A 16,967-nucleotide genomic window follows, 5' to 3' on the forward strand; every position below is an offset into this window, starting at 1 on the left:
CACCAGGGACAGTGGTAATACAGGGACCATGATAGAGGTTAACACCAGGGACAGTGGTAATACAGGGGACCATGATAGAGGTTAACACCAGGGACAGTGGTAATACAGGGACCATGATAGAGGTAATACAGGGGACCATGATAGAGGTTAACACCAGGGACAGTGGTAATACAGGGGACCATGATAGAGGTTAACACCAGGGACAGTGGTAATACAGGGGACCATGATAGAGGTAATACAGGGGACCATGATAGAGGTTAACACCAGGGACAGTGGTAATACAGGGGACCATGATAGAGGTTAACACCAGGGACAGTGGTAATACAGGGGACCATGATAGAGGTTAACACCAGGGACAGTGGTAATACAGGGGACCATGATAGAGGCTAACACCAGGGACAGTGGTAATACAGGGACCATGATAGAGGTTAACACCAGGGACAGTGGTAATACCGGGACCATGATAGAGGTAAACACCAGTGGACAGTGGTAATACAGGGGACCATGATAGAGGTTAACACCAGGGACAGTGGTAATACAGGGGACCATGATAGAGGTTAACACCAGGGACAGTGGTAATACAGGGGACCATGATAGAGGTTAACACCAGGACAGTGGTAATACTGGGGACCATGATAGAGGTTAACACCAGGGACAGTGGTAATACTGGGGACCATGATAGAGGTTAACACCAGGACAGTGGTAATACAGGGGACCATGATAGAGGCTAACACCAGGGACAGTGGTAATACAGGGGACCATGATAGAGGTTAACACCAGGGTCAGTGGTAATACAGGGGACCATGATAGAGGTTAACACCAGGACAGTGGTAATACAGGGGACCATGATAGAGGTTAACACCAGGGACAGTGGTAATACTGGGGACCATGATGAGGTTAACACCAGGAACAGTGGTAATACAGGGGACCATGATAGAGGTTAACACCAGGACAGTGGTAATACAGTGGACCATGATAGAGGTTAACACCAGGGACAGTGGTAATACAGGGACCATGATAGAGGTTAACACCAGGGACAGTGGTAATACAGGGACCATTATAGAGGTTAACACCAGGGACAGTGGTATACAGGGGACCATGATAGAGGTTAACACCAGGGACAGTGGTAATACAGGGGACCATGATAGAGGTTAACACCAGGACAGTGGTAATACAGGGGACCATGATAGAGGTTAACACCAGGGACAGTGGTACAGGGGACCATGATAGAGGTTAACACCAGGGACAGTGGTAATACAGGGGACCATGATAGAGGTTAACACCAGGGACAGTGGTAATACCGGGGACCATGATAGAGGCTAACACCACGGACAGTGGTAATACAGGGGACCATGATAGAGGTTAACACCACGGACAGTGGTAACACTGGGGACCATGATAGAGGTTAACACCAGGGACAGTGGTAATACAGGGGACCATGATAGAGGTTAACACCAGGGACAGTGGTAATACAGGGGACCATAATAGAGGTTAACACCAGGACAGTGGTAATACAGGGACCATGATAGAGGTTAACACCAGGGACAGTGATAATACAGGGGACCATGATAGAGGTTAACACCAGGGACAGTGGTAATACAGGGGACCATTATAGAGGCTAACACCAGGGACAGTGGTAATACAGGGGACCATGATAGAGGTTAACACCAGGGACAGTGGTATACAGGGGACCATAATAGGGGTGTAACACCAGGGACAGTGGTAATACAGGGGACCATAATAGAGGTTAACACCAGGGACAGTGGTAATACAGGGACCATTATAGAGGCTTAACACCAGGGACAGTGGTAATACAGGGGACCATGATAGAGGTTAACACCAGGGACAGTGGTAATACAGGGGACCATTATAGAGGTTAACACCAGGGACAGTGGTAATACAGGGGACCATGATAGAGGTTAACACCAGGGACAGTGATAATACAGGGGACCATGATAGAGGTTAACACCAGGGTCAGTGGTAATACAGGGACCATGATAGAGGTAATACTGGGGACCATGATAGAGGTTAACACCAGGGTCAGTGGTAATACAGGGACCATGATAGAGGTAATACTGGGGACCACGATAGAGGTTAACACCAGGGTCAGTGGTAATACAGGGGACCATGATAGTGGTAATACTGGGGACCATGATAGAGGTTAACACCAGGGTCAGTGGTAATACAGGGGACCATGATAGAGGTTAACACCACGGACAGTGGTAATACAGGGACCATGATAGAGGTTAACACCAGGGACAGTGGTAATACAGGGGACCATGATAGAGGTTAACACCAGGGACAGTGGTAATACTGGGGACCATGATAGAGGTTAACACCAGGGACAGTGATAATACAGGGACCATGATAGAGGTTAACACCAGGGACAGTGGTAATACTGGGGACCATGATAGAGGTTAACACCAGGGACAGTGATAATACAGGGGACCATGATAGAGGTTAACACCACGGACAGTGGTAATACTGGGGACCATGATAGAGGTTAACACCAGGGACAGTGATAATACAGGGACCATGATAGAGGTTAACACCAGGGACAGTGGTAATACTGGGGACCATGATAGAGGTTAACACCAGGGACAGTGGTAATACAGGGGACCATGATAGAGGTTAACACCAGGGACAGTGGTAATACTGGGGACCATGATAGAGGTTAACACAGGGGACAGTGGTAATACAGGGGACCATGATAGAGGTTAACACCAGGGACAGTGGTAATACAGGGGACCATGATAGATGTTAACACCAGGGACAGTGGTAATACAGGAGACCATGATAGAGGTTAACACCAGGGACAGTGGTAATACAGGGGACCATGATAGAGGTTAACACCAGGGACAGTGGTAATACTGGGGACCATGATAGAGGTTAACACCAGGGACAGTGGTAATACAGGGGACCATTATAGAGGTTAACACCAGGGACAGTGGTAATACAGGGGACCATGATAGAGGTTAACACCAGGGACAGTGGTAATACTGGGGACCATGATAGAGGTTAACACCACGGACAGTGGTAATACTGGGGACCATGATAGAGGTTAACACCAGGGACAGTGGTAATACTGGGGACCATGATAGAGGTTAACACCACGGACAGTGGTAATACAGGGGACCATGATAGAGGTTAACACCAGGGACAGTGGTAATACAGGGGACCATTATAGAGGTTAACACCAGGGACAGTGGTAATACAGGGGACCATGATAGAGTTAACACCAGGACAGTGATAATACAGGGGACCATGATAGAGGTTAACACCAGGGTCAGTGGTAATACAGGGGACCATGATAGAGGTTAACACCAGGGACAGTGGTAATACTGGGGACCATGATAGAGGTTAACACCAGGGTCAGTGGTAATACAGGGGACCATGATAGAGGTAATACTGGGGACCATGATAGAGGTTAACACCAGGGTCAGTGGTAATACAGGGGACCATGATAGTGGTAATACTGGGGACCATGATAGAGGTTAACACCAGGGTCAGTGGTAATACAGGGGACCATGATAGGAAACACCACGGACAGTGGTAATACAGGCGACCATGATAGAGGTTAACACCAGGGACAGTGGTAATACAGGGGACCATGATAGAGGTTAACACCAGGGACAGTGGTAATACTGGGGACCATGATAGAGGTTAACACCAGGGACAGTGATAATACAGGGGACCATGATAGAGGTTAACACCAGGGACAGTGGTAATACTGGGGACCATGATAGAGGTTAACACCACGGACAGTGATAATACTGGGGACCATGATAGAGTCAACACCACGGACAGTGGTAATACTGGGGACCATGATAGAGGTTAACACCAGGGACAGTGGTAATACAGGGGACCATGATAGAGGTTAACACCAGGGACAGTGATAATACAGGGGACCATGATAGAGGTTAACACCACGGACAGTGATAATACTGGGGACCATGATAGAGGTTAACACCACGGACAGTGGTAATACTGGGGACCATGATAGAGGTTAACACCAGGGACAGTGGTAATACAGGGGACCATGATAGAGGTTAACACCAGGGACAGTGATAATACAGGGGACCATGATAGAGGTTAACACCAGGGACAGTGGTAATACTGGGGACCATGATAGAGTTAACACCAGGGACAGTGGTAATACAGGGGACCATGATAGAGGTTAACACCAGGGACAGTGATAATACAGGGGACCATGATAGAGGTTAACACCACGGACAGTGATAATACTGGGGACCATGATAGAGGTTAACACCACGGACAGTGGTAATACTGGGGACCATGATAGAGGTTAACACCAGGACAGTGATAATGGGGACCATGATAGAGGTTAACACCAGGGACAGTGGTAATACAGGGACCATGATAGAGGTTAACACCAGGGACAGTGGTAATACTGGGGACCATGATAGAGTTAACACCAGGGACAGTGGTAATACAGGGGACCATGATAGAGGTTAACACCAGGGACAGTGGTAATACTGGGGACCATGATAGAGGTTAACACCAGGGACAGTGGTAATACAGGGGACCATGATAGAGGTTAACACCAGGGACAGTGATAATACAGGGGACCATGATAGAGGTTAACACCACGGACAGTGGTAATACCGGGACCATGATAGAGGTTAACACCACGGACAGTGGTAATACTGGGGACCATGATAGAGGTTAACACCAGGGACAGTGGTAATACTGGGGACCATGATAGAGGTTAACACCAGGGACAGTGGTAATACTGGGGACCATGATAGAGGTTAACACCAGGGACAGTGATAATACAGGGACCATGATAGAGGTTAACACCAGGGACAGTGGTAATACAGGGGACCATGATAGAGGTTAACACCAGGGACAGTGGTAATACAGGGGACCATGATAGAGGTTAACACCAGGGACAGTGGTAATACTGGGGACCATGATAGAGGTTAACACCAGGGACAGTGGTAATACAGGGGACCATGATAGAGGTTAACACCAGGGACAGTGGTAATACAGGGGACCATGATAGAGGTTAACACCAGGGACAGTGGTAATACAGGGACCATGATAGAGGTTAACACCAGGGACAGTGGTAATACTGGGGACCATGATAGAGGTTAACACCAGGGACAGTGGTAGCCACCGGGGACCATGATAGAGGTTAACACTAGGGACAGTGGACCATGATAGAGGTTAACACCAGGGACAGTGGTAATACAGGGGACCATGATAGAGGTTAACACCAGGGACAGTGGTAATACAGGGGACCATGATAGAGGTTAACACCAGGGACAGTGGTAATACAGGGGACCATGATAGAGGTTAACACTAGGGACAGTGGACCATGATAGAGGTTAACACCAGGGACAGTGATAATACAGGGGACCATGATAGAGGTTAACACCAGGGACAGTGGTATACAGGGACCATGATAGAGGTTAACACTAGGGACAGTGGACCATGATAGAGGTTAACACCAGGGACAGTGGTAATACAGGGGACCATGATAGAGGTTAACACCAGGGACAGTGGTATACAGGGGACCATGATAGAGGTTAACACCAGGGACAGTGGTAATACAGGGGACCATATAGAGGTTAACACCAGGGTCAGTGGTAATACAGGGGACCATGATAGAGGTTAACACCAGGGACAGTGGTAATACTGGGGACCATGATAGAGGTTAACACCAGGGACAGTGGTAATACAGGGGACCATTATAGAGGTTAACACCAGGGACAGTGATAATACAGGGGACCATGATAGAGGTTAACACCAGGGACAGTGGTAATACTGGGGACCATGATAGAGGTTAACACCAGGGACAGTGGTAATACTGGGGACCATGATAGAGGTTAACACCAGGGACAGTGGTAATACAGGGGACCATGATAGAGGTAATACAGGAGACCATGATAGAGGTTAACACCAGGGTCAGTGGTAATACAGGGGACCATGATAGAGGTTAACACCAGGGACAGTGGTAATACAGGGGACCATGATAGAGGTAATACAGGAGACCATTATAGAGGTTAACACCAGGGACAGTGATAATACAGGGGACCATGATAGAGGTTAACACCAGGGACAGTGGTAATACTGGGGACCATGATAGAGGTTAACACCAGGGACAGTGGTAATACTGGGGACCATGATAGAGGTTAACACCAGGGAGTGGTAATACAGGGGACCATGTGGTAATACTGGGGACCATGATAGAGGTTAACACCAGGGTCAGTGGTAATACAGGGGACCATGATAGTGGTAATACTGGGGACCATGATAGGTTAACACCAGGGTCAGTGGTAATACAGGGGACCATGATAGAGGTTAACACCACGGACAGTGGTAATACAGGGGACCATGATAGAGGTTAACACCAGGGACAGTGGTAATACAGGGGACCATGATAGAGGTTAACACCAGGGACAGTGGTAATACTGGGGACCATGATAGAGGTTAACACCAGGGACAGTGATAATACAGGGGACCATGATAGAGGTTAACACCAGGGACAGTGGTAATACTGGGGACCATGATAGAGGTTAACACCACGGACAGTGATAATACTGGGGACCATGATAGAGGTCAACACCACGGACAGTGGTAATACTGGGGACCATGATAGAGGTTAACACCAGGGACAGTGGTAATACAGGGGACCATGATAGAGGTTAACACCAGGGACAGTGATAATACAGGGGACCATGATAGAGGTTAACACCAGGGACAGTGATAATACTGGGGACCATGATAGAGGTTAACACCACGGACAGTGGTAATACTGGGGACCATGATAGAGGTTAACACCAGGGACAGTGGTAATACAGGGGACCATGATAGAGGTTAACACCAGGGACAGTGATAATACAGGGGACCATGATAGAGGTTAACACCAGGGACAGTGGTAATACAGGGGACCATGATAGAGGTTAACACCAGGGACAGTGGTAATACAGGGGACCATGATAGAGGTTAACACCAGGGACAGTGATAATACAGGGGACCATGATAGAGGTTAACACCAGGGACAGTGATAATACTGGGGACCATGATAGAGGTTAACACCACGGACAGTGGTAATACTGGGGACCATGATAGAGGTTAACACCAGGGACAGTGATAATACAGGGGACCATGATAGAGGTTAACACCAGGGACAGTGGTAATACAGGGGACCATGATAGAGGTTAACACCAGGGACAGTGGTAATACTGGGGACCATGATAGAGGTTAACACCAGGGACAGTGGTAATACAGGGGACCATGATAGAGGTTAACACCAGGGACAGTGGTAATACTGGGGACCATGATAGAGGTTAACACCAGGGACAGTGTAATACAGGGGACCATGATAGAGGTTAACACCAGGGACAGTGATAATACTGGGGACCATGATAGAGGTTAACACCACGGACAGTGGTAATACCGGGGACCATGATAGAGGTTAACACCAGGGACAGTGGTAATACGGGGACCATGATAGAGGTTAACACCAGGGACAGTGGTAATACTGGGGACCATGATAGAGGTTAACACCAGGGACAGTGGTAATACTGGGGACCATGATAGAGGTTAACACCAGGGACAGTGATAATACAGGGGACCATGATAGAGGTTAACACCAGGGACAGTGGTAATACAGGGACCATGATAGAGGTTAACACCAGGGACAGTGGTAATACAGGGGACCATGATAGAGGTTAACACCAGGGACAGTGGTAATACTGGGGACCATGATAGAGGTTAACACCAGGGACAGTGGTAATACAGGGGACCATGATAGAGGTTAACACCAGGGACAGTGGTAATACAGGGGACCATGATAGAGGTTAACACCAGGGACAGTGGTAATACAGGGGACCATGATAGAGGTTAACACCAGGGACAGTGGTAATACAGGGGACCATGATAGAGGTTAACACCAGGGACAGTGGTAATACCGGGGACCATGATAGAGGTTAACACCAGGGACAGTGGACCATGATAGAGGTTAACACCAGGGACAGTGGTAATACAGGGGACCATGATAGAGGTTAACACCAGGGACAGTGGTAATACAGTGGACCATGATAGAGGTTAACACCAGGGACAGTGGTAATACAGGGGACCATGATAGAGTTAACACTAGGACAGTGGACCATGATAGAGGTTAACACCAGGGACAGTGATAATACAGGGACCATGATAGAGGTTAACACCAGGGACAGTGGTAATACAGGGGACCATGATAGAGGTTAACACTAGGGACAGTGGACCATGATAGAGGTTAACACCAGGGACAGTGGTAATACAGGGGACCATGATAGAGGTTAACACCAGGGACAGTGTAATACTGGGGACCATGATAGAGGTTAACACCAGGGACAGTGGTAATACAGGGACCATTATAGAGGTTAACACCAGGGTCAGTGGTAATACTGGGGACCATGATAGAGGTTAACACCAGGGACAGTGGTAATACAGGGGACCATGATAGAGGTTAACACCAGGGACAGTGGTAATACAGGGACCATTATAGAGGTTAACACCAGGGACAGTGATAATACAGGGACCATGATAGAGGTTAACACCAGGGACAGTGGTAATATGGGGACCATGATAGAGGTTAACACCAGGGACAGTGGTAATACTGGGGACCATGATAGAGGTTAACACCAGGGACAGTGGTAATACAGGGGACCATGATAGAGGTTAACACCAGGGACAGTGGTAATACTGGGGACCATGATAGAGGTAATACTGGGGACCATGATAAAGGTTAACACCAGGGACAGTGGTAATACCAGGGGACCATGATAGAGGTTAACACCAGGGACAGTGGTAATACCGGGGACCATGATAGAGGTTAACACCAGGGACAGTGATAATACAGGGGACCATGATAGAGGTTAACACCAGGGACAGTGGTAATACAGGGGACCATGATAGAGGTTAACACCAGGGACAGTGGTAATACAGGGGACCATGATAGAGGTTAACACCAGGGACAGTGGTAATACAGGGACCATGATAGAGGTTAACACCAGGGACAGTGGTAATACTGGGGACCATGATAGAGGTTAACACCAGGGACAGTGGTAATACAGGGGACCATGATAGAGGTTAACACCAGGGACAGTGGTAATACGGGGACCATGATAGAGGTTAACACCAGGGACAGTGGTAATACAGGGGACCATGATAGAGGTTAACACCAGGGACAGTGGTAATACTGGGGACCATGATAGAGGTTAACACCAGGGACAGTGGTAATACTGGGGACCATGATAGAGGTTAACACCAGGGACAGTGGTAATACAGGGGACCATGATAGAGGTTAACACCAGGGACAGTGGTAATACTGGGGACCATGATAGAGGTTAACACCAGGGACAGTGGTAATACAGGGGACCATGATAGAGGTTAACACCAGGGACAGTGGTAATACTGGGGACCATGATAGAGGTTAACACCAGGGACAGTGGTAATACAGGGGACCATGATAGAGGTTAACACCAGGGACAGTGGTAATACAGGGGACCATGATAGAGGTTAACACCAGGGACAGTGGTAATACAGGGGACCATGATAGAGGTTAACACCAGGGACAGTGGTAATACTGGGGACCATGATAGAGGTAATTCTGGGGACCAGGGATAGTGGTAATACTGGGGACCATGATAGAGGTTAACACCAGGGACAGTGGTAATACAGGGGACCATGATAGAGGTTAACACCAGGGACAGTGGTAATACAGGGGACCATGATAGAGGTAATACAGGAGACCATGATAGAGGTTAACACCAGGGTCAGTGGTAATACAGGGGACCATGATAGAGGTTAACACCAGGGACAGTGGTAATACAGGGGACCATGATAGAGGTTAACACCAGGGACAGTGGTAATACAGGGGACCATGATAGAGGTTAACACCAGGGACAGTGGTAATACAGGGGACCATTATAGAGGTTAACACCAGGGACAGTGGTAATACTGGGGACCATGATAGAGGTTAACACCAGGGACAGTGGTAATACTGGGGACCATGATAGAGGTTAACACCAGGGACAGTGGTAATACAGGGGACCATGATAGAGGTTAACACCAGGGACAGTAGTTGTTTGATATGGCCCCTGAGGGCCTCCTTACCTGAGCTGTTTACGGACCTGGTACACCTGATGGTACCCCTGCTCCACCAACTCCCTGATCTTCTCTGCCACCCTGGGGTGGAGACGAGATGGCATGGTTCCACCATCCTCTGCACCTTCCTCACAGACACATCCCCTCTCCTCCTCCTCCTCCTCCTGCTTCACCTCCTCCTCCATGGGGAGGAAGAGGAGGTCTGGAGGAGGAGGCAGGAGGAGAGCCTCCATGTCATGATAGAGGTGAGCTTTCTGGGTGGGGAGCTGCATGTAGTACCTGTTAACGGGAGAGAATAAACAAAGAGACGGATGTCAACCAATCAGAAAGGTTTACTTATTTAAACATTCAGTGTGTTATAAGCCCATACGGGCTGAGCATCCGCAAGGAGCTTTAATAATATATCAAATCCAAGTATAAATAATGCCTCAGGACTCCGCCCACGTCCCACAGGGTCTTCCGGAGGTTGAAGAAGGCTTTCTCCTGTTCCTGACGAACGACCCTCTTGTCTACGTTAGGATCCGTAGGCACCCGGTGCTGAGGAAACTTACACACCTTCTTGATATAGATCCTGAAGAATGAGAGCAACGTCAGAAAATACTAACTAAACAATGTTTTAAAAAAACACAGCTCTTATGTCCACAGAGTTGGTAGTATATTGTTGTTAGCATAGATAGGGGCGGCAGGGTAGCCTAGTGGTTAGAGCATTGGACTAGTACCACAGGGTTCAATTTCGGGCCGACTCTTTTCTCTGTATATATCAATGATGTTGCTCTTGCTGCGGGCGATTCCCTGATCCACCTCTACGCAGACGACACCATTCTATATACTTTCGGCCCGTCATTGGACACTGTGCTATCAAACCTCCAAACGAGCTTCAATGCCATACAGCACTCCTTCCGTGGCCTCCAACTGCTCTTAAACGCGAGTAAAACCAAATGCATGCTTTTCAACCGATCGCTGCCTGCACCCGCATGCCCGACTAGCATCACCACCCTGGATGGTTCCAACCTTGAATATGTGGACATCTATAAGTACCTAGGTGTCTGGCTAGACTGCAAACTCTCCTTCCAGACTCACATCAAACATCTCCAATCAAAATCAAATCCAGAGTCGGCTTTCTATTCCGCAACAAAGCCTCCTTCACTCACGCTGCCAAGCTTACCCTAGTAAAACTGACTATCCTACCGATCCTCGACTTCGGCGATGTCATCTACAAAATGGCTTCCAACACTCTACTCAGCAAACTGGATGCAGTCTATCACAGTGCCATCCGTTTTGTCACTAAAGCACCTTATACCACCCACCACTGCGACTTGTATGCTCTAGTCGGCTGGCCCTCACTACATATTCGTCGCCAGACCCACTGGCTCCAGGTCATTTACAAGTCCATGCTAGGTAAAGCTCCGCCTTATCTCAGTTCACTGGTCACGATGGCAACACCCATCCGTAGCACGCGCTCCAGCAGGTGTATCTCACTGATCATCCCTAAAGCCAACACCTCATTTGGCCGCCTTCGTTCCAGTACTCTGCTGCCTGTGACTGGAACGAATTGCAAAATCGCTGAAGTTGGAGACTTTTATCTCCCTCACCAACTTCAAACATCAGCTATCCGAGCAGCTAACCGATCGCTGCAGCTGTACATAGTCTATAGGTAAATAGCTCACCCTTTTTCACCTACCTCATTCCCATACTGTTTTTATACTGTTTTTATTTATTTACTTTTCTGCTCTTTTGCACACCAATATCTCTACCTGTACATGCCCATCTGATCATTTATCACTCCAGTGTTAATCTGCAAAATTGTATTATTCGCCTACCTCCTCATGCCTTTTGCACACATTGTATATAGACTGCCCATTTTTTTCTACTGTGTTATTGACTTGCTAATTGTTTACTCCATGTGTAACTCTGTGTTGTCTGTTCACACTGCTATGCTTTATCTTGGCCAGGTCGCAGTTGCAAATGAGAACTTGTTCTCAACTAGCCTACCTGGTTAAATAAAGGTGAAATAAAAAATAAAAAAATAAAATAGTAACCGAAAGGTTGCAAGTTCAAATCGAGCTGACAAGGTACAAAATCTGTCGTTCTGCCCTGAACAGGCAGTTAACTCCACTTCTGGGCCGTCATTGAAAATAAGAATTTGTTCTTAACTGACTTGCCTAGTTAAATAAAGGTAAAATAAAATAAAATAGATGGGGTTTGTGTGGATGCGTGTCTACCTGGCAGGGCATGTAGCTTTGTAATCAATGATCGGACTGATGTTCTGCTCTGCAGTCTTCTTGGGCTGGAGGCCTTTCCTCCTTGGACCATACTGACATTCCATCACTATAGCTCTACTGCCTGGATACAGATGGAGAAAGTAGATGATTCCATCACTATAGCTCTACTGCCTGATACAGATGGAGAAAGTAGATGATTCCATCACTATAGCTCTACTGCCTGGATACAGATGGAGTAAGTAGATGATTCCATCACTATAGCTCTACTGCCTGGATACAGATGGAGGAAGTAGATGATTCCATCACTATAGCTCTACTGCCTGGATACAGATGGAGAGAGTAGATGATTCCATCACTATAGCTCTACTGCCTGGATACAGATGGAGAGAGTAGATGATTCCATCACTATAGCTCTACTGCCTGGATACAGATGGAGAGAGTAGATGATTCCATCACTATAGCTCTACTGTCTGATACAGATGGAGAGAGTAGATGATTCCATCACTATAGCTCTACTGCCTGGATACAGATGGAGAGAGTAGATGATTCCATCACTATAGCTCTACTGCCTGGATACAGATGGAGAGAGTAGATGATTCCATCACTATAGCTCTACTGCCTGGATACAGATGGAGAAAGTAGATGATTCCATCACTATAGCTCTACTGCCTGGATACAGATGGAGAGAGTAGATGATTCCATCACTATAGCTCTACTGCCTGGATACAGATGGAGGGAGTAGATGATTCCATCACTATAGCTCTACTGCCTGGATACAGATGGAGAGAGTAGATGATTCCATCACTATAGCTCTACTGCCTGGATACAGATGGAGAAAGGAGATGATTCCATCACTATAGCTCTACTGCCTGGATACAGATGGAGAGAGTAGATGATTCCATCACTATAGCTCTACTGCCTGGATACAGAAAGTAGATGATTCCATCACTATAGCTCTACTGCCTGGATACAGATGGAGAAAGGAGATGATTCCATCACTATAGCTCTACTGCCTGGATACAGATGGAGAGAGTAGATGATTCCATCACTATAGCTCTACTGCCTGGATACAGATGGAGAAAGTAGATGATTCCATCACTATAGCTCTACTGCCTGGATACAGATGGAGAAAGAGATGATTCCATCACTATAGCTCTACTGCCTGGATACAGATGGAGAGAGTAGATGATTCCATCACTATAGCTCTACTGCCTGGATACAGATGGAGAAAGTAGATGATTCCATCACTATAGCTCTACTGCCTGGATACAGATGGAGAAAGTAGATGATTCCATCACTATAGCTCTACTGCCTGGATACAGATGGAGAAAGGAGATGATTCCATCACTATAGCTCTACTGCCTGGATACAGATGGAGAGAGTAGATGATTCCATCACTATAGCTCTACTGCCTGGATACAGATGGAGAAAGTAGATGATTCCATCACTATAGCTCTACTGCCTGGATACAGATGGAGAAAGGAGATGATTCCATCACTATAGCTCTACTGCCTGGATACAGATGGAGAGAGTAGATGATTCCATCACTGTAGCTCTACTGCCTGGATACAGATAGAGAAAAGATCAGGCTTGCATCCCAAATGGCACTCTAGTCCCTCCAAATGGCACCTAGTCCCAGTTGTACTAGCATTATAACTCTGAATATGACCTGAGAAACCATTATAACTCTGAATATGACCTGGTTTCCATTATAACTCTGAATATGACCTGGTTTCCATTATAACTCTGAATATGACCTGGTTTCCATTATAACTCTGAATATGACCTGGTTTCCATTATAACTCTGAATATGACCTGGTTTCCATTATAACTCTGAATATGACCTGGTTTCCATTATAACTCTGAATATGACCTGGTTTCCATTATAACTCTGAATATGACCTGGTTTCCATTATAACTCTGAATATGACCTGGTTTCCATTATAACTCTGAATATGACCTGGTTTCCATTATAACTCTGAATATGACCTGGTTTCCATTATAACTCTGAATATGACCTGGTTTCCATTATAACTCTGGAATATGACCTGGTTTCCATTATAACTCTGAATATGACCTGAGAAACCATTATAACTCTGAATATGACCTGGTTTCCATTATAACTCTGAATATGACCTGGTTTCCATTATAACTCTGAATATGACCTGGTTTCCATTATAACTCTGAATATGACCTGGTTTCCATTATAACTCTGAATATGACCTGGTTTCCATTATAACTCTGAATATGACCTGGTTTCCATTATAACTCTGAATATGACCTGGTTTCCATTATAACTCTGAATATGACCTGGTTTCCATTATAACTCTGAATATGACCTGGTTTCCATTATAACTCTGAATATGACCTGGTTTCCATTATAACTCTGAATATGACCTGGTTTCCATTATAACTCTGAATATGACCTGAGAAACCATTATAACTCTGAATATGACCTGGTTTCCATTATAACTCTGAATATGACCTGGTTTCCATTATAACTCTGAATATGACCTGGTTTCCATTATAACTCTGAATATGACCTGGTTTCCATTATAACTCTGAATATGACCTGGTTTCCATTATAACTCTGAATATGACCTGGTTTCCATTATAACTCTGAATATGACCTGGTTTCCATTATAACTCTGAATATGACCTGGTTTCCATTATAACTCTGAATATGACCTGGTTTCCATTATAACTCTGAATATGACCTGGTTTCCATTATAACTCTGAATATGACCTGGTTTCCATTATAACTCTGAATATGACCTGGTTTCCATTATAACTCTGAATATGACCTGGTTTCCATTATAACTCTGAATATGACCTGGTTTCCATTATAACTCTGAATATGACCTGGTTTCCATTATAACTCTGAATATGACCTGAGAAACCATTATAACTCTGAATATGACCTGAGAAACCATTATAACTCTGAATATGACCTGGTTTCCATTATAACTCTGAATATGACCTGGTTTCCATTATAACTCTGAATATGACCTGGTTTCCATTATAACTCTGAATATGACCTGGTTTCCATTATAACTCTGAATATGACCTGGTTTCCATTATAACTCTGAATATGACCTGAGATAACCATTATAACTCTGAATATGACCTGGTTTCCATTATAACTCTGAATATGACCTGGTTTCCATTATAACTCTGAATATGACCTGGTTTCCATTATAACTCTGAATATGACCTGGTTTCCATTATAACTCTGAATATGACCTGGTTTCCATTATAACTCTGAATATGACCTGGTTTCCATTATAACTCTGAATATGACCTGGTTTCCATTATAACTCTGAATATGACCTGGTTTCCATTATAACTCTGAATATGACCTGGTTTCCATTATAACTCTGAATATGACCTGGTTTCCATTATAACTCTGAATATGACCTGGTTTCCATTATAACTCTGAATATGACCTGGTTTCCATTATAACTCTGAATATGACCTGGTTTCCATTATAACTCTGAATATGACCTGGTTTCCATTATAACTCTGAATATGACCTGGTTTCCATTATAACTCTGAATATGACCTGGTTTCCATTATAACTCTGAATATGACCTGGTTTCCATTATAACTCTGAATATGACCTGGTTTCCATTATAACTCTGAATATGACCTGGTTTCCATTATAACTCTGAATATGACCTGGTTTCCATTATAACTCTGAATATGACCTGGTTTCCATTATAACTCTGAATATGACCTGGTTTCCATTATAACTCTGAATATTTTTGACCGTATTACAGCCACCCCGGCAGTCATGAGCCATGATCCCAGTAAACATCTACATGACAGTTGAGTCACGGTAATCTCCTCTGTACACGCCTTAGTAGTAGTCTGCACAAGTCACCAACCACCATCATTAATAGACTGACACATTACCTTTGGTTACAGAATATCTCACCACTGTGAGTGTCCATCTCTCCTCCTCTCTCCTTCATTCCTTTAGTTACAGAATATCTCACCACTGTGAGTGTCCATCTCTCCTCCTCTCTCTCTCTCTCCTTCATTCCTTTAGTTACAGAATATCTCACCACTGTGAGTGTCCATCTCCTCCTCTCTCTCCTTCATTCCTTTAGTTACAGAATATCTCACCACTGTGAGTGTCCATCTCCTCTCTCTCTCCTTCATTCCTTTAGTTACAGAATATCTCACCACTGTGAGTGTCCATCTCCTCTCTCTCTCTCCTTCATTCCTTTAGTTACAGAATATCTCACCACTGTGAGTGTCCATCTCCTCCTCTCTCCTTCATTCCTTTAGTTACAGAATATCTCACCACTGTGAGTGTCCATCTCCTCTCTCTCTCCTTCATTCCTTTAGTTACAGAATATCTCACCACTGTGAGTGTCCATCTCCTCCTCTCTCTCCTTCATTCCTTTAGTTACAGAATATCTCACCACTGTGAGTGTCCATCTCCTCCTCTCTCTCCTTCATTCCTTTAGTTACAGAATATCTCACCACTGTGAGTGTCCATCTCCTCTCTCTCTCCTTCATTCCTTTAGTTACAGAATATCTCACCACTGTGAGTGTCCATCTCCTCTCTCTCTCCTTCATTCCTTTAGTTACAGAATATCTCACCACTGTGAGTGTCCA

At 45.6% G+C, this 16,967-nt stretch overlaps 1 protein-coding gene across 1 annotated transcript in view; it reads right to left on the bottom strand.

Moving 5' to 3' along the window:
• carf (calcium responsive transcription factor) overlaps window positions 1–16,967 on the bottom strand; it is a 47,744-nt gene that overhangs the window by 7,045 nt on the left and 23,732 nt on the right. The window contains 3 exon segments of the mRNA XM_052523276.1: window positions 10,129–10,398; window positions 10,547–10,690; window positions 12,342–12,462. Coding sequence (XP_052379236.1) covers window positions 10,129–10,398; window positions 10,547–10,690; window positions 12,342–12,462 — 535 coding nt within the window.

This window comes from Oncorhynchus keta, chromosome 7 (assembly GCF_023373465.1).
Source record: "Oncorhynchus keta strain PuntledgeMale-10-30-2019 chromosome 7, Oket_V2, whole genome shotgun sequence".
NCBI classification, from domain to species: domain Eukaryota; kingdom Metazoa; phylum Chordata; class Actinopteri; order Salmoniformes; family Salmonidae; genus Oncorhynchus; species Oncorhynchus keta.